Source organism: Dromiciops gliroides, chromosome 3, assembly GCF_019393635.1.
Source record: "Dromiciops gliroides isolate mDroGli1 chromosome 3, mDroGli1.pri, whole genome shotgun sequence".
Lineage (NCBI taxonomy): Eukaryota > Metazoa > Chordata > Mammalia > Microbiotheria > Microbiotheriidae > Dromiciops > Dromiciops gliroides.
In genome coordinates this window covers 81,024,214-81,051,615 of record NC_057863.1, presented here as the reverse complement: position 1 = coordinate 81,051,615, position 27,402 = coordinate 81,024,214, and the positions used below count along the sequence as shown (strand labels likewise).

At 41.8% G+C, this 27,402-nt stretch overlaps 1 protein-coding gene across 1 annotated transcript; it reads right to left on the bottom strand.

Annotated features, from left to right (window-relative positions):
* Positions 1 to 1,502: 1,502 nt before the first annotated feature.
* IDH1 (isocitrate dehydrogenase (NADP(+)) 1) lies at positions 1,503 to 24,820 on the bottom strand. The gene is made up of 9 exons (XM_043997443.1): positions 24,621 to 24,820; positions 19,807 to 19,944; positions 15,439 to 15,730; positions 12,391 to 12,496; positions 10,049 to 10,226; positions 7,932 to 8,083; positions 4,151 to 4,291; positions 2,882 to 3,044; positions 1,503 to 2,457 (listed from the first exon to the last, which is right to left on the bottom strand). Exons 2-9 carry the CDS (start codon positions 19,926 to 19,928, stop codon positions 2,367 to 2,369), a joined length of 1,245 nt encoding a protein of 414 aa, XP_043853378.1. The 5' UTR covers positions 19,929 to 19,944; positions 24,621 to 24,820; the 3' UTR covers positions 1,503 to 2,366.
* Between the last annotated feature and the right edge of the window lie 2,582 nt (positions 24,821 to 27,402).

Here is a 27,402-nt window from a genome sequence, read left to right as displayed (position 1 = left end):
CTCAGGTCCTCCTGAATCCAGGGCCGGTGCTCTATCCACTGCACCACCTAGCTGCCCCAAAATCATTTTTTTTAAATAGCAATTGTCCTAAATACAAATTATACATCTTTCTTTCTTACTCTCTCTTCTTTCCTTTTTCAAGCATGACTCTTTTTTTTCTTTTTTTTTTTTTGGTGAGGCAATTGGGGTTAAGTGACTTGCCCAGGGTACACAGCTAGTAAGTGTCAAGTGTCTGAGGCCAAATTTGAACTCAAGGTCCTCCTGAATCCAGGGCCAGTGCTTTATCCACTGTGCCACCTAGCTGCCCCCTTGATTTCTAAATAAATGAATTCTCACCATAAAAAAGATTTGCCTTAGACTTCTAAAGCCAAATAATTAGATGCGTCTTTATACTCACTGTTCACAATAATCATTTGTTTATTTGAAGCTAGGTCTTTTTAGGTTTTTTTTGTTTGTTTGCTTTTTTAGTGAGGCAATTGGGGTTAAATGACTTGCCCAGGGTCACACAGCTAATAAGTGTTAAGTGTCTGAGACCAGATTTGAACTCAGGTCCTCCTGACTCCAGGGTCGGTGCTCTATCCACTGCGCCACCTAGCTGCCCCAGGTCTTTTTAGTTTGAGATTCATTACTGCGTACATAAGAGAATATGTTTGAGCTTCCAAGTTCATACAAATTTTATACCTACTTTTCTAAACAAAGGGCAGTAGCTAGAGGCAGATTTAGTCTTGATGTAGGGCCAAATGTTGTGATGATGAGAGCCATCCAAAAATTAGAATGGTTTGCTTTGGGAGGTTCAGGGTTCCCGTTTATAGAAGGCCTCCAAAGAGTGTCAGGAATATCATGTATCAGGAATATCACGTGCTTAGGTAGCAGTTGAACTAGATTGCCCTTTAAGATTCCTTCTTACTCAGGCTCCACAAAATGAGGTTGGTGAGGCCAAATTATAGCTGAAATTCCTCCTAGCTCTAACATTCTGTAACCCATGATCCCAAATCAGCAATGATGGCCATCATGGCATGCTTCTTATATTGACAAAAGGAGTCTCTTTTGGAAGAGATTATCAATGAGACCCTAATTTGTGAATTTCCTGACAATTTCCTGTTTGTTGGAGAGTTCCAATCACAGGGTTTTTTGTTGTTGGTTTTTTTTTTTTTAGTTTAAGTGTGCCCATTTATATAAATAATTCGAGGTGTACGTTTGGAGATGTATACGTACTTATCTTTGAACCTAATCTAATACTAGATTTAGTCATTTCAGGCTCATCCTACCCCTCTTTTCTCTTGGCTGTGAAATGACACCAGCCTATGGAGGACTTAAGACTCACAGGCTTCTTCCCTTTTAATTCAGTATAGAACTGGATGAGGGCAAAAGATTAGGGAAAATAACTTTACTGGGATATTCTCAACATGATGACTTCTCTTACGTCAAACATAGTTTTCAGCAATTATATTCCTGGGACCCTTAAGACTCAACAACGACCTTAAGAATAACAATGACCACAGTTACCAGAACTTAATTTTAATTAAAAGTTACATCACAGTTCAGACAAAGACCAGGGAGGGATTAGTGTTTAACAATAATTCAAAACATCACAGTTATACAAAAGAAATAAACAGGCCTGCAGGGGTCCAAAAAAGCAGCTTGTTTCATTGCACCTGGATGAAATATGCCATTTTTGGTAGTATAACACTTATTAAACAAGGAAAGGAGGGTAACCTACAAGTCACCACTGTTCTAAAATCCTAACTCATGTGGGCCCTGTAAAAAAAAAAAAAGTTTACATCTTTAAACATTCAACAAAAGCTCTTTACAACTGCTAAAGAGATCTTAACATGCCTTCCTTACAGTCATGCTATAATAATTCCTGATTCATATAGAAATTCACTTTGTCAAGTCTACTGTTGACATGATGCAATATCTGCTAACAACAGAACCGTCCAGTGACCTAGTCCATAAACAAGGCCAGGAAAGGAGGAACGTTCGGTCTTATTTATAACTGATTTTACAACACAGTACCATGGAGGCCGTTTCTCCTTTCGTATTAAATACTCTTGATTTTGGTCACCTACTTCTGGGGACAAGGAAAAGTGACAGTGAGGATAACAACAACAACAAACCAGTAAGAAAGTAATTTCTTGGCTGCTATATAAAAAAGGTCTCCCGTCACATTAAATGTGGCAGGCAAATTGGGAGTAACTATAGGAACCATATAAAAAAGGTTGTAAACCCATAGAAAAGATAACTTGTCACCTAGAGAAATTACAAAATTGATTTCGTTTGAACTTCGTGTGTCATCCAGAAAAACTGTAAACCAAAGAAACTAGTTATCCCACGGGGCAGCCTCTTTGTTGAGGAGAGATGTGGTATTAAAGTTTGGCCTGAGCGAGTTTGGCCTTCAAGTTTTCTCCAAGTTTGTCCATGAATTCAAATGTATTCAGGTAGTCAGAGCGCTTCACACTAACGGAGGAAGAAAGACAAAACAAAAACAAAACCCAAAACATTCAGTGAGCCTTAGTCATAGAGCAGTAACATCCTACAACTGAAGGAATAGGAAAAAAATCCTATGAACAAAGTCACTGAAAAACATCTCCAATTTATCCTGCATGTAGCTTGTTTGTCCATCATTGTTTTCCTGTTGCTTCCCCTATTGGACTGTGAGCTTCCCAAGGGCAGGTATAGCTCAGCAAGGTTAAGTAATGATCATAGCCCCAGAGGCTTATCTATAGCCACAAAGGTGTGGGGGAGAGAGGCAGAATTTGGAATCACGTCGCCTTTCTATTATGTAACAATTAATAAAATTCCAATGAGCATTAATGTTCTGGGTGAAGTTTTCTTTCTGGTGAGGTAGCACTTGCAATAGAGAAGAGGGGCTCGTACTTACTTGGGTAAGCCTTTAATACAGGCAGCCAAGTCCTTGGTCATGAAGCCAGACTCGATGGTCTCAACACAAACTTCTTCCAGAATTGTTGCAAATGTACTGAGCTCTGTGTTGTTATCCAGTTTAGCTCGGTGAGCTAACCCTCTGGTCCAGGCAAAAATGGAGGCTGGGGGAGAAAAGATTAAGGCTTGATTATAGAATGGCTGAGATGCAGTGTAGTTCACGGAAGTCTCAAATATTGCCTAAGAAAGATTAGAGGCCAGGGGCAGCTAGGTGGTGCAGTAGATAAAGCACTGGCCCTGAATTCAGGAGGACCTGAGTTCAAATCCGGCATCAGACACTTGACACTTACTAGCTGTGTGACCCTGGGCAAGTCACTTAAGCCTCATCACCCTGCTCCCAAAAAACCCAAAAAACAAACAAACAAAACAAAACAAAAAAAACCCAAACCAAACAAAAAACAAAACAAAGATTGGAGGCCAACCTTTAAAAAGGCTCATGTGAAAAAGAAACCCATACAGAATTAAACTTAAATTTTCCATTTAAGAGGTTTCTTTTCTTTTAAAAAGAGGTTTAAGATTCAACTGGAACATAGTATCAATGAGAGAGCATTTTCCTCACTGGGGTAGTTGATGCTGGACATTTGGGGTATGTAATGAGCTGGCAGAGTTTAGTCTTTCTCCCTTACATTGTCCATATCTGTCCCTTCTCTTCAGGCTACAATCTCTTTTCAGAGAGCTGCCCTTGAAACTTGAATGGAAGAATATATCCATGTGGCATTTAGATGCTTCATGTTCCCTTATACTGAATAGGAAAAGCATGATCATTAATAATACCTTGTCTAGGGGCAGCTAGGTGGCGCAGTGGATAAAGCACTGGCCTTGGATTCAGGAGTACCCGGGTTCAAATTCGGGCTCAGACACTTGACACTTACTAGCTGTGTGACCCTGGGCAAGTCACTTAACCCCAACTGCCTCACTAAAAAAAAATAATAATAATAATAATGCCTTGTGTACATACATGCACTTATTCATTCACTCATTAATGTGCTGTATCATACAAACTCTGTTATAGAGACATGGACAATGAGTCCATGCCAAGAGAACAGCTAACGGAGCTCTTGTGATCTGGGACAAAGTCCAAAGGCGAGTATAAAGTAACGCTTAAGTTGGGGATATGCTGACAACTTGGTACAAAGACGACAGTAACAATAAGGAGCCATTTTAAGATCAGAGTTGTCTCTGGTCAAAAATAGAGCAGAAGGCATCTTACCAATTGGATTAGTGGATGTCTCTTGACCTTTCTGGTACATGCGGTAGTGACGCGTCACCGTGCCATGGGCAGCTTCAGATTCCACTGTCTTGCCATCTGGGCAGATCAGCACACTGGTCATCATTCCCAGAGACCCATAGCCTGTCAGTGATAAAGGACAGGGTGTCAAGTTCATTTGAAAATAGCATCATTCAGCCCCTGGTAGAAGGAGTGGGGAAGGCGAGGAGAGTTGGGGTAAGGATATAAAAAGACCAAAGCAAATTATTTTCCCCTGTCATGTCGGTGACTGTCCTGCTAAAGCTATTCATAGACATACTGTGACTTATGGGACCATAAATGGGGTGAGTCATCTAGGTACAACAAAAGTTAGAAGGCTCAAGAATTGTACTCCTTTGTGAACTGATACAGCCTTTTTGGAGAGCAACTTGGAATTCTGCCCAATGGGCTAGAAAACCGCATACCCTTTGATCCAGCAATACCACTAGGTTGGCAGCAGGTCCAAAGATTACCTTCAAAGAAAGGCTCCAACTCTGCTGACCCTACTCTTTTACATAATCAACTCTAAGGATGCCTTTTGATTATGCCACATCATAGTCATTTCCAGATAGAGTGCCCTGCCACTCATACCATTTCTTGTAACAAAAGGAAATCAATCAGCTGACATGATGACCACATATGACAACACATGCAACATTCTGCAGCACCCATCCTCCCTGCACCTCCCTAATGAAAGAGTGGAGTGTTTGCACACCTGTTTTGGGGGGGACCACATTGGCCACTGCAGTTACTCAGTATTTGGCTTCACTTACTGGCTTGTTCATTTACAATAAGATAGCTACTGTGCACATTTTTATCCTTTTCTGCTTTATCGGTTCACGTAACTCTTTCCAAATTTCTATCAATTCTTTACATTTCTCATGGCACAATAATATTCCATTGCATTCATAAACCGCAATTAGTTTATCTATACCCAAACTAATAGATATTGATTTGGTTTTCTGCTACCACAAAAAAATGCTGCTAAGCATATTTTGGTACATAGCAAGTCTGTGTTTGATCTCCTTAGTGTATATGCCCAGCATATACACTGGGACAAAGGGGATGAATGGTTTAGTGACTTTTCTCAAATAATTCCATTAGTGCTTTCCAGGATGGTCAGTGCAACTCACGGCTTCACTGATAGCTTATCTGTCTCCCTGAAGCAACTTGGTAGAGGAATCCACAATGAGGGGGGCAGCTGGGTGGTGCTGTGGTTAAAACACTGACCCTGGATTCAGGAAGACCTGAGTTCAGATCTGGCCTCAGACTCTTTTTTTTTTTTTTTTTTTTGCTGGGCAATTGGGGTTAAGTGACTTGCCCATGGTCACACAGCTAGTAAGTGTCAAGTGTCTGAGGTCAAATTTGAACTCAGGTCCTCCTGAATCCAGAGCCAGTGCTTTATCCACTGCACCACCTAGCTGCCCCTGGCCTCAGACTCTTGACACTTACTAGCTGTGTGACCCTGGGCAAGTCACTTAACCCGAAATGCCCCACCAAAAAAACCAAACCAAACCAAACAAAAAAGGAATCAAACAATCGAATTACAGTTGGCTCAATTTATATTTCTCTTGTTAATGGTGATTTGTAGATAATTTACAATTCTTTTGATAACTACTCATGCCCTTTGGCCACTTATCTGTTGGAGAATGGATCATAGGCTCATAGATTTAGAGTTGGAAGATACCTTTGACATCATTTTATGGATGTGAAAACAGGCCAGGACATATTGAATTGCTGAAGGTAATAAAAGTGCTAGAGATTGGACCTGGCCCAAGTTTCTGATTCCAAATCTAGTTATCTTTCTACAGCTTTATTCCAACTCAGTGGCTCTCATGTATTTATCAGAGATACTTGAATCTAAGATGTTTTTTCGTATTTGACAATTTCCCTCCTTAGTCTAACTGCATTTTGTCCAGGTAAAAACTTTTCAAATTTTACACATCAGATTATGCAAATCTATTCTTTTCTCATCACCAGTCTCCCTTGTTCAAGAATTGGGCCCCATACATAATTGTGACACTGGGGGGTTGTTGTTGTAGTTGTTTTTTGTGGGGCAATGAGGTTGAAGTGACTTGCCCAGGGTCACACAGCTAGTAAGTGTCAAGTGTCATAGGCCAGATTTGAACTCAGGTCCTCCTGAATCCAGGGCTGGTGCTTTATCCACTGTTCCATCTAGCTGCCCCCCTCTCTTCTATTTTTTAAAAAATGTGACTAAAAAGTATTTTGTCATCTACTCGGAGCTTATCATGGTACATGATGTAAGATGTTTGTCTAAACTTATTTTCTGCCAAAATGCTTTCTATTTTTCTCTTTGATTTTCGTCAATAAGGAGGTTCCCCTCTAGTTGTTTATGTTCTTAGGTTCATAGTACGCTGGGTTACTGTGTTCAACTATTTCTGAGTCTTGCTTACGTAGTCTGTTCCACTGCTAACACTGGTAGGTTGAAGCTACTTCTATCTGCAAGCCTTCCTGAGGACACGGGGCTTGATTCTTTATCAGTATACTGCTAGGGGTGGGTTGGCACAGTTATTGCACAATTCTCTGAATATAAGTAATTAGAGAGCAACTAGTTAGCTAAAAGTTACATAGCATTTGTTTCCTCAGTAATAATATTCTTGCTACATTTAGAACCTTGATTACATCTACTGTTTCCATATGCTGTTTAAATAACTACGAATCACTATTAAATTGCTTTCTTAAATCGCTACCCAAAGAACTCTGTTTGAAGGGAATTGGTGTTCTTTATATAGCTTTATTATAGAATAATTGATTATTAAATAAAATGTATTTATGCAATCTCATTTCTCCCCTCACAAAGGACCCCCAGTGCTCTTTCTAATTCTCCTAGCATTCAGACTGGGCTGGTGTTGTTGAATACCAGAGCCATAACTAAGAGTTACTGCAACTGGAGTACAATTCAGTGGGGGGAGGCAGGGTGACTTACACTACGACTTACGGTAGAGGTGGCAAATACATGGCTGGTGGGCTACATGTCCCACAATGCTCCTGAGTGTAGCCTGAACCAGATTAAAATGTAATTGGGAGGGGTAGCTATGTGGTATAGTGGATAAAGCACCAGCCCTGGATTCAGGAGGACCTGAGTTCAAATTTGGCCTCAGACACTTGACACTTACTAGCTGTGTGACCCTGGGCAAGTCACTTAACCCCAATTGCCTCAACAAAATAAATAAGTAACTAGATAGATAGATAGATAAATAAATAAATGAATGGATGAATAAATAAATAAATAAAATGTAATTAGGAAATATTTAACAAAGTAAATGACCTTTCTATAATTAGGAATGCTCTTTTCCCATTTACATCCTAGGTCTTAAATTTAGGTAAACTTGAAATACATTTCTTTTTTGTCCCAATGAACCTATTAAAATTATCCATGAGGTAGCAGGGGACCCATCAGGCAGTGGTGGGAATGGTAGTATTTGGCTGAAATACTTTCAGACCTATACCCCATCACTATCTGGTTGTGGTACAAACTCAGCAGCGAGTTGGCCAACCAAAACAATATAATCACCAGTTAAAGCCAATCACTGACTCAGAATAATGTTGCTTGAAGCTTATCACATTGGTGGAAAGAGGATGAAGGAATGGCCTTCTCTTCCTTTTGGTCCATTACTATTCTGGGGGCCCATTGATACAAAATTGCTTCGTGAACTCTTATCACCCCAGAGTAATTTATTCTATGCACTACCAGTCCTGCCCACGGTATTCAGAGGCTCCTTACCTTGTGCAATGGAGTCAGACTGCACATCCCCATCATAATTCTTACAGGCCCAGACAAAGCCTCCCTCTGATTTCAGAGCTTGGGCTACCATGTCATCAATGAGTCTATGTTCATACCATATCTTCTTGGCTTCAAACTGGGACTTGTATTGTCTAGGAAATGAGAAGGATAACAATAAATTACAGGTCTGAAGGGGGTCTTCTGTGTCTTTCCCTGATGGAAAACTGAAGGAGACACGAGAGCTTTTATGTCTTAACCATTACTGTCCAATATTTCAGCTATAAAACTGAAGTGGGGGGGGGCAGCTAGGTGGCACAGTGGATAAAGCACTGGCCTCGGATTCAGGAGGACCTGAGTTCAAATCCAGCCTCAGACACTTGACACTAGCTGTGTGACCTTGGGCAAGTCACTTAACCTTCATTGTCCTACAAAACAAAAACAAAACTGAGAATGGCATTTCTGAGTTGGATCATACTGAGTTCGGTCCTATTCCTTTATTATATCCATGCCTTTGCACAGGCTGTCTGTTCCCCATGCTGGATTATGCTCCCTCTATGCCCTTGACTCTTAGAATCCCTAACAGCCATCTCTTCTACAAGGCCTTCCAGATCCTCCCTTCCCCAGAGTAATTTTGGGGTATATGAGCATTAGATTTTCTTTCTATGTGTACATGTTATTTCCCTTAATAGGAGGTAAGCTTTTCCTTAAGAGCAAGAACTGACTCATTTTTCTCTCTATCTACTGTACCTAGTGTAACACTTGACACATAGCAGGCCTTGGTAAATGCTTGTCAAATGAATAAATGAATATATCTTTTATCCTCTCAATCACCCCATGATATTGGCAGAATGGATTTTATTATCCCCACTTTATTGAGGAAGAAAGTGTTTACCATGGATTGAGCTAGAATCATAAGTCTTCCTTAACTGTAAGTCTTTGGTGTTCACATGTGGTCCTTAGAGAAACCGTGTGTGTGGTAACATTTTATAATGACTTGACATCTTTTTCCTTTGTCACTAGGAACAGGTTTAAGTAGGAACTGCCTACAAAGTGGTATTTTGACTACTTCCTCCCTTTCGTTGTTGACATGTTGCCAAAATACAATGTCCTGGAAAAATCGAGATTGTTGGCTATAAATTAATGCATGGATCTAGCTATGTTAGGCTACTGCTCAATAATCTTCAATGATCCCTCACCACCTGAGGGAACCTCCGCTGCCAGGCATTTAAGGACCTGTGTAATCTGATTCTTTTCTTTCCTATTGTCTCACGCTCTGTACTCCAAGCTTTATCCAAAATGGTCTGCCCTCTGCTCTCCCAAACACACTACATACCCTATTTTCCTATTCCTCCCCTGATTCAGAATCCTACTAGGATACTAGCTGGGTGACACTAAGCAAGTCACTTAACCTCTCTTAGCCTCAGTATCCTCATGTGTCAAATGGGGATAATAACAGCACCTACCCCTGAGTATTGTGAGGATCACATGAGTTAATATATGTGAAGTGCTTTGCAAACCTTAAAGCACCATATAAACGTTAGCTATTTCTTTTTATCATTATATAAAAGCCTTGTTGAAATCTCATCGTTTTTAAAAAAACAAAACGAGGGGCAGCTAGGTGGCGCAGTGGATAGAGCACCGGCCCTGGAGTCAGGAGTACCTGAGTTCAAATCCGGCCTCAGACACTTAACACTTACTAGCTGTGTGACCTTGGGCAAGTCACTTAACCCCAATTGCCTCACTAAAAAACAAAACAAAACAAAACAAAACAAAACAAAAAAAAAATGAAACAAAACCACCTCATATAGCTCTTTGTTTTGCAATTTTCTCATGCGCTTATCTGTGTTTGTTTCTTGTCTCCTTACTAGACAGAGCTCAACAAGGGCAGGGATTGTGTTTCGTCAAAATTTGGTAACATCCTGACTGCAAGCAAGTAGTTACTTCAACATTTGATAAATCTTGTTACTGTTGAATCCTTGAGTGACAGTGTAGGTTGGTATCACCTTTTCCCCAAGACAACAGAAGATAATGATATATTCTCTGCAGAAGGCCCTGACTTATTAAAAAAAAAAGAAAAAAAAGAAAAAAAAAGAGAGAAATAAAATTGCCCTCATTACTTGTCATATATTTCCTGAAAGATGTCTTTAAAACGTCCATCATATTTCTTCAGAATAGTGTTTTTGGTACTCATGTACAGCGGCCAGCCTTTAGACAGAGCCATCTGGAAGGAACTGTGTGCAAAATCCTTGATCGACTTGTCAAGGTTGTACATTCCCATAGCAACACCACCACAATCTGCAGAGAGAAAGAAGATGAGAGGCAGAGGTGAATGAGAGCAGTATAAAGGAGATTTGGATGCAGCCCTGTCAAAACCCTCCTAAGAATTTCCAAATGCCTGGTCACCTGGCCACTGGTGTCTCCAGCCAGGCTTGTGAACTGAAGCTTTCTGGATATACCACAAGCTTATAAAGCATCCAGTAGGAGGAAAGCCAATTTTACAAACATAATTCTCATTTAGTTCTCAAAGAGCACCATTTTTTTTTTTTTTGCGGGGCAATGGGGGGTTAAGTGACTTGCCCAGGGTCACACAGCTAGTAAGTGTCAAGTGTCTGAGGCCAGATTTGAACTCTATAGTGACACCAGGGTAGACAAAAAATGTCACACAAAAATGTAAACATACTCCATGTCAAAGGCTAACAGATTCTTAACCTGTCATTAGCAAACCAACTTAGCTTCATGTTTTTGATGCTGATGTCATAAATCTTACCCAGCTTTTGATCAAATGCCAATGTTGCTAGAATTGAATTCATTCATAGTCTATGGAAACTTGGTAGTCAGTGAAAATTATAGTTAGTGGAAATAACTGAGCTGTGTTTCATGAAAGATACAAATAGTATTTTCTGTCACTTTATTTCATTAAACTCTCCTAAAATTCAGACTCGAAATTTACTATGTTCTTGTTGTTTACTAGGCACAGAGGGGGAAGTACCAAATTTAGATGCCAGGAAAAAGTTATTCTTAAACAGTTTGAAAGACTGACTAAAGGGTGGAAGGCATTGAGGCAGTAAGACTTATTGAAAAGCTAATGTTATAATAGTCCAGTGGTAATGAGGCTCTGTAGTACAACAGAAGCAATAGGAATAGTGGTGCTGTCTACTTATTCAATACCTGTTGGACAAGAAATGAAATAAAGGGAAGAGTCAAAGATAATAACAGCTAGGATTTTTATAGAAATTTAAGGAGGACCTGAGTTTAAATCCGGCCTCAGACACTTGACACTTCCTAGCTATGTGACGCTTATTAACCCTTAACCCTTAACCCTCATTGACCCCCCCCCCCCCCGCCAAAAGTTCATCATATATAGGAACTGTTTATTCTTTGTATTTGTATCTCTAGGGACTAGAAAAGTACCTGGGAAATAATAGTAATAATAAATCCTTGTTGATTAATTCATGAGAAAGAGGGTCCCAGATGAATAAATCCGGATCAACAGATATTTGTATTTTGTCCAACCCTTACCACTTGTGGACTCTGAAGTAACAGAAGTAGACTGTATTTTGGGCTTCTGTGGATTGATGTGTATCTTACCTGTTCGAACAATTCATAAAACTGAAGCAAAACCCAGCTTTGGGGGCAGCTAGGTGGCACAGTGAATAGAGCACCGGCCCTGAAATCAGGAGGACCTAAGTTCAAATCTGGCCTCAGACACTTGATACTTACTAGCTGTGTGACCCTGGGCAAGTCACTTAACCCCAATTGCCTCACCAAAACAAAAACAAACCAAAAAAACAACTCACCTTTGGTCACTCTGTCTCAGACAGATGCAGACACAGAGACACACACACCCCTGCCATATAAAATCATCTTCGTGGCCATGGACACTTCAATCTACATGTATTTGTTAAGAACATCATTATGTTCTGATCTAGGTGCTGGTGATATGAAGACAAAAAACCAAAAGGGCCTCTGTCCTTAACAAGTTTATATTCTACCATGGGAGACAATATGTACACATTTAACTACATGAAAATAAAATACAAGGGGCAGCTAGGTGGCGCAGTGGATAGAGCACCGGCCCTGGAGTCAAGAGGACCTGAGTTCAAATCCGGCCTCAGACACTTGACACTTACTAGCTGTGTGACCCTGGGCAAGTCACTTAACTCCAATTGCCTCACCAAAAAAAAAAAAGAGAGAGAGAGAGAGAGAGAGAAAAGAAAAGAAAAACACAAAGCCTTTTACTTTATATAGATACATGATGCATAAAATGTCACAGCAGACACAAAATGACCTTTCCCTGCTGGATTTTCTGTTCTACAAACATTAACTTGTTTATATAATCGACCCTACAAGGTTTTCAAGTTGTATTACATAACGAATTTTAGACATAATCAATACTGTCAATATTAACTTTAATTTTTTTTAAAAGCAGTATCATTTCCCATTGAGGGGTTGTACCTACCTTCAAAACTATGGACCAAGTATGTCATTGTTTTGCCCCCATCACTTGGTGTGTAGGTTATCTCCACTTTTCCAGGCCCAGGAACGACAAAGTCAGTTGCTCTGTACTATTTAAGAGAGATTACAAGGTCTGAGAGATTTTAATCCAACAAACCCCAGATGCAATTAACTATAGGGGGCAGCTAGGTGGCACAGTGGATAAAGCACCAGCCCTGGATTCAGGAGGACCTGAGTTCAAATCCAGCTTCAAACACTTGATACTTACTAGCTATGTGACCCTGGGCAAGTCACTTAACCCTTACAGCCCCACCGAAAAAAAATAAAGAAATGAAATTAACTATAATTCGAGTCCTTGAGAAATCATAATGGGATATTGAGTAGATAGGTTGTTTGTGTTCTGTAAATCTAATGCCATCATTTTATAATAGATAAACCAAGGCCCAGAAAGGTGACATGCTCAGAAACCAGTTGGGGGCACCATTACATGCCACTAACAAACATTTCCAGGGCACTTGTTATGTACAAGGCACTATCCGGTCCTGTGAAGGATATTGGAGAAGTATCAGATATAATCCCTGCCTTCGAGAAGCTTACACTCTATGTAGGGATACAAGATGTACTTATGAAACAGTGAATGATGATACAAGGTGGTATATGAGTGCCAAATGAATGGTGCAGAAAAGAGGCACTCACAGAAATTCAGAGAAGGGAGAGAATAGTTCACTTTGTAATATATGAAGCAGTATATAAATGTCTTGGCAGTACTGGGAAACAAATGGGATTATCTTCACTTTTTACACATGGGGAAACTGAGGCTCAGAAAGCTTAAATGATTTGTTTAGTCAGTCATATAGGGGTAGAACTTGGACCTGACTCTAAATGATAATAATGACGGCTAGCGTTTAGATTGCACTTTAAGGTTGGCAAGGTGCTTTATGTATATTAACCCAATTGATTGCCAGAACAAACCTGGGAGGTAGATGCTATAATTATTCCCATTTTAGAGAAGAGGAAACTGAGGCACAGAGAGGTTAAGTGATTCATCCGGGGTCACACATCTAGTAAGAATCAGAGGTAGGACTTGAACTCAGTTCTTCCTGGCTCTACATCCTGAATTCTAACCACACAGCTACCCAAATCCAGAGTTCTTTCCATCCTATCAACTTGCCCCTATAGTGGCCCAAAGGGGTTAGGCAAGGTTTCTTAGTAAAAGATGGCATCTGAGCATGTTTGTATTGGACAGTCCAATACCAACATGGAGAGTTGGCTGTCTGAGCCAACAGTGGTAGAATAATTTGGTGGCACTTCTGGGGTCCTACCACAGGGTTCCCAAGGACACCAAGGGGCCTGTGGGATATAATGGAGACTAGTACACTAGTCATGAGGTCTATATTTGAGTCCTGGCTAGGCCCAATTAATATCTGTGAAACTGCAGGCAAGTAGCTTTAAGTGTCAGTTTCTTCACTTGTAAAATGGGTATATTTATATTTATATAATGTGCTTCACAAGGTAGTTATGAAGAAAACCACTTTCTAAATAGCAGAGTACTATACAAATTTGGGCTGCTGTTTCGAGGGAACCACTCCCAACCAGTCCTTCTAAGTGCTTCTGAGTAGCTAGAGAGACAGTCATGTTGTGCCAGGTGTCAGGTTGCAAAAGCGACCAGTCATATCTGTTTATTTATCTTCGCCAAGGTCTATTGCCTGGAAATTCCAGAGATAACAGTGAGAAATCGAATGTTGTAGGATTGCCAACCTGCTAATGAACCACCCTATACAGAGCAATCCTGAGATATAACGCATTTCACAAGCACTTGTTCTTTCTTACATTTCTCTGGTGGAAAAGCTGAGGTAGGAGAATTTGGCTCACACTTGCCCATGTTTTAAGTGATCCTTGATTTAATCTTCGGATTCACCTGGTGCTGGACCTGAAGTCAGGAAGATTCATCTTCCTGAATTCAAATCTGGTCTCAGACACTTAATAGCTTTGTGACTCTGGGCAAGTCGCTTAACCCTCTATGCCTCAGTTTCCTCATCTGTAAGATGAGCTGGAGAAGGAAATAGCAAACCACTCCAGGATCACTGCCAAGAAAACCCCCATCAGGATCAAAAAGAGTCAGACTCAACTGAAATGACAGAACAACAAAACGATCTCCCACATAATCATGTTGTAAGAATGTCCTTCTTCATAGACAAAGATGTAGCCTAATTTGTTTTGATCTGTTTTTCCCTGTGTGATGATACTCTGCACTAATTACATCTATATCTCTCTTGCCTGATGTTTCTTGTGAACTACAGCCCACAGCTGTCCTATGACTGGCCAAGGTTAGAGAGGCAAGCTATGGTCATGGAACAGAGCAATGTTAATCCATCTCGTTCAGGGACTGAAGCTGTGAAGAAAGACCTGTTAACACAGCTCTTCACCGAGCCAAATGTTAACTAAGAAATATTTTACTGGCTGGTCTTTAAACCTTAAGTCAACAATCTACTTCATATCAAAGTCTAAAACTCCAGTTTAGTCACAGGACTTGGATTCGGCTCAGTATGTGTTCTCTTTAATTTGGCAATGGGCCCATTCTTGCAGAAAGGACAACAATGAAAATGTTTCTAAGCAAGTAATTTGTGCAAAAGGGAAACATCTTAAATATTACTTTGGTAAAAAAACAAAAGGGGGGGGGGGAAGGAAAGCATATTTTGGAAAAATCAGACTGAAAGGTTAAGATTATGTAAATGTGTATGTACACCTAGATCTGAGACTCCAATTCTCTCCTCTATTCCTGTTTAGGAAATTGAGGTGGGCATAAGAAAAAACTAAAAAAGAAAAAGGCAGGAGACAGCTAGATAAGAGTACTGGCCCTGGAGTCAGGAGGATCTGAGTTCAAATCTGGTCTTAGACAATTACTAGCTGTGTGACCCTGGGTAAGAATCTTAACCCAAGTGCCTCCAGGGAAAGAGAGAGAGACAGAGAGAGAAGTTATGCTTAGAATTTTTTCTGCACTTCTAAAGACAAAGAGACTAGGCAAAAATGATATTATACCAAAGCCACTTACTTGATCCCCATAAGCGTGACGGCCTATGATGATTGGTTTGACCCAGCCATTCACTAGCCGGGGGATATTTTTGCAGATGATTGCTTCTCTGAAGACGGTACCACCCAGGATATTTCGGATAGTCCCATTTGGTGATTTCCACATTTTCTTCAATTTGAACTCCTCGACTCTCTTCTCATCAGGTGTGATGGTAGCACACTTGATGCCCACATTATATTTCTTAATAGCTTCTGCAGCATCAATAGTCACCTGGTCCTCTGTGGCATCACGATTCTCTATCCCTAAGTCATAGCTGGGGACAGAAGTGGGGAGAGAGAGGAAATATGGCACAGAAACTTCAGATGAATCCTTGAATTACTGATGGCAATTCCATTCAACAAGAATTTATTACAAGCACTTACATACTATGTTAGGAGCTGGACAAAAGAAAAAAAATAGTACTTGCCCTTAAGAACCTTATATGCTAGGAGACAGTTTCCAGTTAGTAAAAAGTTAAAGATATATTTATCATACTCCTTCACTTTGCATTTAGAACCAATTACATATGAGACCTATTAGCTTGTAACGATAGTACAACCTAAAAGTGACCAACTGAGAAAGCAATAGATTTTGAGTAAGCTATGTGTAATTGGCAAGCAATTCATAGAATATTTCTTTAAATTTCCTTTTTTACCCTCTCTATACATGGATACCAAAAAACCCTAAAACAAGACAGAACCATAATTATAAAATACTTTTAATAGTATTTTAATTTTTAAAAAAATAGTAGGAGGTGGTACAGTGGATAAAGCACTGGCCCTGGATTCAGGAGAACCTGAGTTCAAATTTGGCCTCAGACACTTGACACTTACTAACTGTGTGACCCTGGGCAAGTCACTTAAGCCTCATTGCCTCGCAAAAAAGAAAAAAAGAAAAAGAAAAAGAAAAAAAAAAGGAAAAAAAAGTAGGGAAAAGGTAAGCCAAGTTGGCATTTTATCTTTCAAGTAGTGAGAATTTTCCATGAGGCAGTTATTGCACAAATATAAAGATCTGTCAGTCAGCTGAAGTCCATGACCCTTTCCCCAGTTATTGAGTAATTTCCCTTTGTTCTGGAGACTGCCACAAGGCATTACTACTGGATTTGTAACTGCCAAATCTTCTGCATCTAATTGGAGTGGCACAGCCTATATACTATACCTTCCCACTGAGTCTGGGGTTCATTCATCATTAAAAAGACAGTGAGTGGGTTATCTGCTGAAAATACCAAAAGATGGCCAAGTCAGGCAATACTTATGAGATGACAAAGCTAACTGGCTACAGATGGAGCTGTCTAAAGTGAAGGAAATCAATAATGGAAACAGCCATTCACTTTTCTCTTTAAGGAAATAGTTTTGGAATTATTTCTTTGGCCTCTGGCATACCTTTCCAGTTTCCACACATTCCTTTTCTTGAATAGCCTCCATTAACCATGCATGCCCATGGAGATCTTTTCAAGCCACTTTTCAAATGAAAATATTTTCAAATCCTTTCAAGGTCCCTTCTACCTCTAAATGTATTATTCAATTATCTTTGGGGAAGAAGGACAACACATCCTCTTATCTTGAGCTGAAAGTGTCATATTTATAATTTTATCTCATGAATTGATGAAATATGGCCTATTTCACTTAGTGATATAAACTAAAATAATTTCATTTAAAATTCTGTGTCAGAGGTTTTCAAGGTCCCTAGAATACAGCCCTCACCTTTGGCTCCAGCCTCAAGTAAGACAGTAGGATTTAGGTGATTGTCTTGTGTAGAATTTAAGAAATCAGAAGTCACGTGAATAAAATATGGTATGTGACAAGTCACCATGACCCAGTGGCTTTTTAACTAAACAAAAAAAGCTATTTTGATAACAAAATTCTTCAGGTCTGCAAAAAGTCACAGTCCATGCACATCGACCCACCTTTCCCAGCCCTTCTCATTACCCTTATTGCCTCAGACTACTGTCCATGTCACTACTCAGGTAGACAACCTACTGAGGACTTATAAGACCAGAAAAGGAGGTATTCCTTGGTCATGTAGTGAAAATGATCATCTGAGAGACACAGCCCAAGTGATGTAAAAGAATAGAAAGTGAAAGAGTAGAAGGGAGCGTACTCCAGGATATTGGCTGGATATTCTTTGGAGGATTCATGGAACCAGGTTTGGTGAAGTACTGTAATCCCTGCTGAGGCTGGTGGACAGCTTGAGTTCAGGAGTTCTGAGATGAACTAGGACTAAAGGCCATCTGGGACCTACACTAAATTTAGCACCTAGGGGCAGCTAAGTGGTGCAGTGGATAGAGCACTGGAATCAGGAGGACCTGAGTTCAAATCCAGCCTCAGACACTTAACACTTACTAGCTGTGTAACCCTGGGCAAGTCACTTAACCCCAATTGCCTTGCAAAAAAAAACACACACACACACACACACACAAAAATTAGCACCTTATGGCAAGCCCCTGAAAAAGCAGGCAGCTACCAGGATGCCCAAGGAAGGAGAAATTAGCCAGGTAGGAAACAAGTCAAAGGTCAATGGGGGGCAGGGGCGAGGGTGTGATTGGGCCCTTGAGTGGCTGGCTGCCTGATGTACTTTCAGCCCATATAAAATGTCCACAGGGTTTTCTTGGCAAAGATACTGCACTGGTTTGCCATTTCCTTCTTCAGTGGACTAAGGCAAACAGAGATTAAGTAAATTGCCAAGGGTCACAGAGCTAGTAAGTGTCTGAGGCTGGATTTGAGCTCAGGTCTTCTGACTCTGGACCCAACACCCTATCCACTGAGCCATCTAGCTGCCCAAGAAGGGGAGACAATCTCAAAAGATAATTAAAAAAACAACAACAACAAATTTGAAAAAAGAAAGTCAGTAGGCAAAGGGAAAATGTTTCTTGTAACAACAATATTAAAGAGTTCCCTCAGAAATTTCACACAAAAGAGTTTACTAAATATCTTTTAAAGCTATTAGAAAGGGGGTTTTATTTGGTTGGTTTTTTAACAGCCTGATGCCGTATATAATTAACCTGGATTTATAGGCATTTGCTCATGTTCATGGTCATATCAAAACCGGCAGTATCTTACAAAATAGGAGACACCCTAATAGCGTCTACTTGAAGAATGAACACACACACCCCAAATAGCTCCCCGATAGCCTTTTTGATTAGTGTCTAGACCAAAATCAGATTTATAACTAAATCACTTGACTGAAATAACGTTGTTCAATTGTGCTGGTGTTTTCTATGCTCTCAGGAGGAAAAACGATGTCTGTTGCTCAACAAATATTTATTAAGTGTCTGCTCCAGATACAAAGTTTAGACAAGTCTTGGCATTTGCCTTCATGGTGCTTATTATCTAGTAGGAAGATCAAATAACCATCCTACATGAACACCAAAGACAAGTACAGACAAAGTGCTGTGTGAAGTCCAAGGAAATCATTATGTTGAGGGTTGGGGAAGGGCAGAATTGTCAAGATGATCTTTTAAAGAATGTATAGGGATTTAAAGTGAGTGTAGGGGGTGTGGGCTTCGAGGGGTAAGGCATACCATGCACAGGGGAACAGGCTAGTATAAATTTTGATCTTGTTTCTTTCTTTCTTTCTTTTTTTTTTTTTGGTGAGGCAATTGGGGTTAAGTGACTTGCCCAGGGTCACACAGCTAGTAAGTGTTAAGTGTCTGAGGCCAAATTTGAACTCAGGTCCTCCTGACTCCAGGGCCGGTGTTTCATCCACTGCGTCACCTAGCTGCCTCTTCATTTATTTCTTCATGAGCTGCTTGAATGTGGGAGGTTAGGCTCTATGGCCTTGCTCATGGTCACTTTCAGTTACAAAATGGCATAAAAGAGGGAAGGGACAAGAAAGGAAGGTTAAAATAAATTCTACCGGGAATCTAACAATAGAGTGAACAAAAATGCATGTAGTAGTGACAAAATGTCTTAGAAAAATACATTTGACTTCACTGTTTCATTTGCCATTTCATTCTCCTCTATGGGAGTAAAAGAAGCAAAAATTCCCAATATAAGCCATTGTTCCTTTAAAAAAAAGATAAATCATTCTCAGCTAGAGCTACTTGTATGTGCAAACACCTTACATCAACAAGGAGCTCATTTTTCCCTTCCTAGTTAGTGACCTATTATCCCCATTTTAATAAGACAAACAGAACTCTACAGAGTTTTCTGTTCTTATGTCAAGGTGACCCTTCTAATGAAGCTCGAGATATGTCTACATCTACCCCAGCAGAAACAAAAACAAAAACAAAACAGTTTTCCATCAGAATTTTAGACAGCAATGTTAGAATAGAAACTGTGCCCTAATATTGGAAACGTTTAGTTGTACATCCTCTTAGCCTGTCAACCATAGGAAAAGAAAATTAATTACCTGTGTAGATCCAAATTTACATATGGGAAAATGAGTTTTTCCTTAATCAGTTCCCAAATGATTCGAGTCATCTCATCTCCTTGCATTTCCACCACAGAACCTCCATTGATTTTTTTGGACATGTTGCCTTCAATATATCTTTAAAAAAGGAAAGGATAAGCAATTTTCCAAGGATGAATAACATTACAAAATGTAAAAGAGACACTGATTGCATTTTTTATTTGGAGACCAACTCAAAAGGACATCTTTTTAAAAAATAAAAATATTATTGTAAATATAACATTAGGTTGAGCAGAGTATGGTAGAAATGAATAGAGTACTGGGCTTGAAGTAATGATTTGAGTTCAAATCTTGTCTCTAACAGTTACTAGATTACATATATCTATAAATGCATATATATATATGTGTATGTTTGTATGCATGCATACATTTATACACATTGCCTCTTAGTTTCATGTTTATGTGTGGAAATAAAAGTTCTCCACACAGATGAAGTCATAGTCATAGGTTTGAATCATAAAACAAAATCATTATCAAGGTGAAATGGTAGATAACTCTCTCTTAAAACAGCTGGGCCTTAAAAACCCAGGTTTTGGGGCAGCTAGATGGCACAGTGGATAGAGCACCGGCCCTGGAGTCAGGAGTACCTGAGTTCAAATCTGGCCTCAGACACTTAACACTTACTAGCTGTGTGACCCTGGGCAAGTCACTCAACCCCAACTGCCTCACTAAAAAAAAAAAAAAAAAAAATCTGGCCTCAGACACTTAACACTTACTAGCTGTGTGACCCTGGGCAAGTCACTTAACCCCAATTGCCTTACTAAAACAAACAACAACAACAACAACAACAAAAAACCAAAAAAACAGGTTTTCATGATTCATAGGATCATGGATTTAGAGATGGGTTGTTAGAGGTCATCTATGTCATCGTTGCCCATATGAAGAAATCAACTATGGTCCAAAGATAAATTGCCTAAACTCACACCACAAGGAATAGATGGTAGACCCAAGAGGTGGGCACAGGTCCTCTGACTCCAAAACCATTACTGGGTCTGCTGCAGCCACCTTTTTAATAAATAAAGTAACTCCCCAGCTCCCAGAGATAAAAGATAGATTCCTCTACTCATCTAGACTCAGGGGAAATATTCAGATGGCAAGGATGAGATCCTAACAATTCTTTTTTGGGTTTTTTTTTTTTTGGTAAGGCAATTGGGGTTAAGTGACTTGCCCAGGGTCACACAGCTAGTAAGTGTGTAAAGTGTCTGAGGCTGGATTTGAACTCAGGTCCTCCTGAATCCAGGGCCGGTACTCTATCCACTGTGCCACCTAGCTGCCCCTAGATCCTAACAATTCTTAAATTGTGCCAGGGGTCACAGATCAGGAACCAGGATAAAAAGAATGAACTGAGTAAAACAATACAGTTAAATAAACCATTAAACAAAGAAGAAAAGGCTACATTTCCAGTATGAAGCACAGTGATGGAGAGAAGGTGGGAGAAGGAGGGGGGGGCGTTAAACTTCAAAGCTGGTTTGTTTTTCCTATTAACTCGTCCTAAGGGGAAACGATTAACTCTGATTCTTCTACCTATAAGTTACTTCTGGTTTGTTTTTTTTTGAGTGAGGCAATTGGGGTTAAGTGACTTGCCCAGGGTCACACAGCTAGTAAGTGTCAAGTGTCTGAGGCCGGATTTGAACTCAGGTCCTCCTGACTCCAGGGCCGGTGCTCTATCTACTGCACCACCTAGCTGCCCCTATAAGTTACTTCTAATAATATGATAAATACTAGCAGTATTAAAAATAATTTTACTTTCCATTCTGCATCCCACTTTTACATTTGTTCTGACTTGGAAATTAATTTTTTTAAAAATGTAACACTCTTCCTCAACACATGATCTTTGACCCAATATCTATTGCGCAACAGTAACGACTAAGCAATTTTTCTTAAACAAGCAGAGTTAATAGTAAGGTAGAATTTCTAGCTATTGAGTTATTTCGTTGTTCCTTCTCAGTATTAAGTTCTCTTCCTCTCTCTCTTTCTCCCCACCCCCCCCCCCCAATCTTCCTCCACTACACTAATGCTGGATTGAAACATTTTAGGCTTCTTTCACTTAGCTTACTATAGAGGATGGCAAGCCAACCTCAGTCAGGAAGAACTGAGTTCAAATTCTGCCTCTGAAACATATTCCGGCAACTAACTTCTCCATGCTCAGTGAAGGCAACTCTCTTTGGCTATAAATTACAGGGAAGGTGCCCCACCCATTTCCTACCTGGGAATTACTTTTGGCAAGTATCCTAGATCCTATCTGTATACTTTACATGATTTTTCCCTCAAACTTTTTTTTCTTTTTTGGTGAGGCAATTGGGGTTAAGTGACTTGCCTAGGGTCACACAACTAGTTAAGTGTTAAGTGTCTGAGGTTGGATTTGAACTCAGGTCCTCCTGACTCCAGGGCCGGTGCTCTATCCACTGCGCCACCTAGCTGCCCCTGCTGCCTTTATTTTTAACCGTGAGGAGAATATATAGTTCTGATGCAAACCATTACATACTATGTCTTTTTGATTACAGTACTAGGAATGGCCTGCTCACATTCGGTTGGATAAAATGTCCCCAGTTTCTACTCACTGGCCTATCACTATGCAAATGGCCACTAGCAACATTCATCTTACAACTACTTACTATAATCAAAACAGTTTACATCTGGTCAGAGGAATAAGGAATCCCATCAGAGTAGCCCCTGCAAGGTCTTTCCTTCTCGTTTCCTATCTCCTCCACAGCCCTGGCTAAGTAAGGACTCCTTTGCAAACTTCCCTACAAACTCTAAACTCAGGAAAACCTAAAGCGGATGAATCCCAATCCCAAGGCACAGTCGTGCAGTTTCAGAAAATTGGAATTAACCAAGTAGGTTTGAGAGAAGTCACTGTGTATTGCTATCCCCCTTCATGCTATTTTCGGAAGAGGAAATACAGTGCAAGGCTTTCGGTTCATGCAATTGTCAGAGTTTCAGGATGAAAACGGTCCCTTTTACGAAGCAATTTCAGGCAAAATGGGGTTAGGGAGTGGGACCGGTGATTTCATTCCCGTAAGAACTCCGGGTTGAAGAAATTCATTCCTTCTAGCAATACAGAGCAGCCGGAGTCTAGTCTGCCCGGAGCCCTAAGAAGTGCCTGGAGGGGACTCTCCAGGGTCAAATAGCTAAGGAGATAGGGACTTGGGGGGGGGGGGGATGGTGGTTAGAAGATAGCTTTGAGGCTACTTTTCTGTTCACTATCTACCTCACGGCCTCGCTCCGGGAAGAAAGCAGAACCTAAAAAACTGATTACTGGGGTGCTCATTCACTTCAATCAATTTATTCCCGAAGGAGACCAATTACACTGAGGTCGGAAGCAGAGTTTCTTCAACTGTGGGTCGCGACTCCCACGTTGGGTTGCGTAACTGAATGTGGGGGGCGCGGAAAATTTGGCAATGTTTCATTTGTATGCCTGTTTTATACACCTACATCCCCGGGTGGCGTAAGAATTTCTCGGGAGAAAAGGGGTCGCGAGTGGGAAAAGTTTAAGAAGCCCTGATCTAAAGAACTCATCGCCAGAGCTTTTTTTAGTCTCAGCACCGTAAGGAGGGGTTCCATTCATATCATTTAGGGTTACAGCCACCTCATCAATGGCCTCACCGGCTTGGAGGTGCAACAGCGAGAACCCAGCACTAGCAGTCAGGTGAAGACGCCTGATTTGAAACCTCCCTCTGACACTTACTTATTATATGTAATCATGGTACCCCTCCCGGCCTCACTTTCCTCATCTGTAAGATGGGTAGAGCGTTGATGCTCAGAGTTGAGAGGCATCCGATGGGATAAAGCCCTTTGCAAACCTTAAAGTTCATTGAGTCAACCAACCATTATTACCCCAAAACCTTAGTTCTCTTATTCATCTAAAAGGATTCCACCCCACCATCCCACCCCTGCCAAGGCAAGATTAAAAACCAAACCAAACCAAAGCACTCATTCCTGGGAGAAAACAAATAGCACAACCCCCCTCTCCCCAAGATAAAATAGTAATGAAGAGATCACAGACCAGCTCAAAAGACCCTCGTCAAGATCAGGTTAAGTTTCTAAGTGTGGGTCGGCTAGCTAGCTTTGGTTGGTTTCGGGTCTAGCTTTGTCTGGAGGGGGGCAAAGGGCACTTTTGAAAGGCCCCTGAAGCACTTTTCAGTTAAAGGTTAAGGGAACACGATTGTCTCTTTGTGCATTCGTGTGGCCACGGGCGTGTCCCCGTGCCTATCTGTAAGTAGGAAACGTTCTCGCACCTCGGGGTGCGGGGGTGTAAGTCTCTGTGATCTAGGGAGCCCCGAAAGTGTCCCCGGTGTACAGATGTCTCCCGTCTGGCCATAACTTCTTTCTCTTTGTATCCCCAGTCATTTGGCACAGGGCCTCGCATGTAGTAGGCGCTTGACACAGTGCCTCGCACATACATAGTAGGCATCTGACACAGTGCCTGGCACATAGTAGGCTCTTGACACAGTGCCTCGCACGTAGTAGGCGCTTAATAAATGTTCACTGAAAGCCTGAACAGTTGCAAGGAGAACGTGCTAGGCAAGGGCGGGATCAGTTCCTCATTCCCGGGCGCGTCCCCCTTTTTCTCCCTCCCCCACCACGGTTCGAGTACACTAAGACCTTTAAACTGGAGAGGCCTGGAGGGGGAGGGGCGGGGTGGCAGGGTATCGGCTTCCCAGCTCCGCCCAGTGCAAAGCGAAAGCTTCTCAGTCATCAGGTCCAACCCCGCAAGCCGCAGGAAGCCGGTGCCCCAGCTGGCGCCCCGTTACCTGCCGCCGGGCGAGCCCGCAGTGGAGGCGAGGTCCAAGAAGGGGAAGGGCCGGAAGGTTCACGTTCACGTCCACGCTCAGCGCCGCGGCTGCAGGTTACCGCTTCGGCCAAACCTCCTGCCCGAACGTCGAGGTGGAGACTGGCAGGCAGCTCGCTCGGCCCCTCCTTCTCCTGCTTCTCCAGCTTCTCCTCCTCCCCGGCTTTGTCCCCTCCCTCCTCCGCAGCCCGCCCAGCTCAGCCCACCTCCCGGGTCTCCGCCCAATCCGGCTCCCCCGAGGCCGGGGGCGCGGCGCATCCAGAGTCGGGAAGCGCGGGGGGCGGGGACCTGGGAGGAGAAAGGGGAGGGGAAGTCCCCCGATTTGCCTCCGGGGGCTGGCCCACCGCAATCGGACCACCGGAGCTTTCACCGGCAAGCCAATGGACGAATACTGCAAAACCAGCGGGGGTCGGGCCGCTGGCTTCTAGGATTTCGCGGGAGTGGGGAATCTTAGAGAGCCTCGTTTTACAAAAGGGGACCAAAACAGAGTGGAAGCCTAGCCAAGTCAGGTCAAACCAGCCGCCATTCATTAAGTGCCCACCATAAGCCGGGCACTGTGCTAAACGCTGGGCATGCATGCACCGAAAGACAAAAAGACAGTCCCTTCCCTTAGGCAGCTCACAATTCGAAGTTTCTTTCAAAGCTTGGCTCTAATGCCGCCTCTCCTGCATAGCGCCTTTTCTGATCCTCCCCCATCTCCTAGTGCCCCCCTCCTCAAAATTACCCGTATTCATTTTCTATATACCTATATGGATGTACAACAGAATGTAAGCTCTTGGCGTTTCATGTTTTTCTGTCTCTGGTGTACAGTGCCCGGTACATAGTAGACTATCTTTGGTGACTGATATATAAATACTAGAATATGTAAAACTTGTCAACCTGACAATTAATGAGACGATTAATATGGCAGAATTAAAGTCTTTAATCAGAGCAGAGGAGTTATAACTGGGAGTATCACAAAGCAGATTGTTAGGAATACCAAAAAATGGGGACTGGGGACAGGGTTTATATGGGGTAACAGAACTCTATGAGACTGCCCTAGGGAAGAGTAAGTTTCTCAGTGGTTCACAAGGTAAGTTGTTTTACAGAACAAGCTGTGATGTAAAAAGTACATAAAGAAAGCTTGGCAAGTCACTTAACCCTCATTGGGAAGGAAGGAAGGAAGGAAGGAAGGAAGGAAGGAAGGAAGGAAGGAAGGAAGGAAGGAAGGAAGGAAGGAAGGAAGGAAGGAAGGAAGGAAGGAAGGAAGGAAGGAAGGAAGGAAGGAAGGAAGGAAGGAAGGAAGGAAGGAAGGAAGGAAGGAAGGAAGGAAGGAAGGAAGGAAGGAAGGAATGTTGGGAATCTCTGGAGGAGAGTTTTGGGAGATCTACAAAAATAATCAGGGGCAGCTAGGTGGCGCAGTGGATAGAGCACCGGCCCTGGAGTCAGGGGTACCTGAGTTCAAATCCAGCCTCAGACGCTTACTAGCTGTGTGACCCTGGGCAAGTCACTTAACCCCACTTGCCTCACTAAAAAATAAATAAATAAATAAATCATCAGAAGCTAAATTTGATAAAGTCTGGTCAGCCCCAGGCCAAACTCAATGGAGACTGGGTGAGGATCAGTCAGTTCTTAGTAAACTCAAAGGAACAGGAGGCTACACTATTGTCACTCAAGCCTATAAGATTGTAGATATGATCCCAAGATATGGCTCCTTCCTCTTGGAGCACTCTCCTTCCACAGGGACTAGAAATCTGCCACATTTCTTTTCTTTCTTTCTTTCTTTCTTTGTTTTTTTGTGGGGGCAATGAGGGTTAAGTGACTTGCCCAGGGTCACACAGCTAGTGTCAAGTGTCTGAGGCCACATTTGAACTCAGGTCCTCCTGAATTCAGAGCCAGTGCTCTATCCACTGGCCACCTAGCTACCCCCCACATTTATTTTCAATTGTGTGTGTGTGTGACACATACTGAATACTATTATTAAGGCCTGGAAAGACTAGATTGTTATCTGTAGGTTGAGAAAAACTCATCACCAAAAGGGGATGGGGCAGTTATTTTTTTTCTGCTTTCTTCACCCCTTCCCACCCCTCTTCACCCCTGACTCACTGGGCCAAAACAAAAGACTTAATAAATGTATATGGTCCCTTGCTGGAGAAAAATATGAAGCTCAGGAGAGGAAGTTTCCTATCTAGCAGAAAAATTGAAAGAGTAAGGATTTATCTGTGGGGGAAAAGGGAGACAACAGCAATCTTCTCTGGGAGTATTCCTAGACTATTTTTTTTTTTTTTGCAGGCAACGGAGGTAAAGTGACTTGCCCACGGTCACACAGCTAGTAAGTGTCAAGTGTCTGAGGTCAGATTTGAACTCAGGTACTCCTGAATCCAGGGCCGGTGCTTAACCACTGCGCCATCTAGCTGCCCCTATTCCTAGACTATTAAAAAAAAATGATCTTGGGGCAGCTAGGCGGCGCAGTGGATAGAGCACCGGCCCTGGAGTCAGGAGTACCTGAGTTCAAATCTGGCCTCAGACACTTGACACTTACTAGCTGTGTGACCCTGGGCAAGTCACTTAACCCCAATTGCCTCACCAAAAAAAAAAAAGAAAAAAATCTATCTATCACACTGTTATGGGCCTGAGGTACCTCAGAAGTTATCTGGGGGAAATCAAGGAAGCTTCTCCATGAGAAGCTAAACCAAAGGACAGACACACCCAAAGAGATAGGCTGCTGCCTTTGTGGTGTGAGGGGGGGGGGGTGGAGATGGCTT

What these genes read in the sequence shown, in the direction of transcription:
- IDH1 (XM_043997443.1), bottom strand. Translation starts at nt 19,928, where the DNA reads ATGTCCAAAAAAATCAATGGAGGTTCTGTGGTGGAAATGCAAGGAGAT. An exon ending in CTTGGTCCATAGTTTTGAAG is followed by an intron (nt 10,227 to 12,390) that starts GTAGGTACAACC and finishes TTCTCTCTGCAG; the next exon opens with ATTGTGGTGGTGTTGCTATG. An exon ending in GACATCCACTAATCCAATTG is followed by an intron (nt 3,045 to 4,150) that starts GTAAGATGCCTT and finishes TTTCTCCCCCAG; the next exon opens with CCTCCATTTTTGCCTGGACC.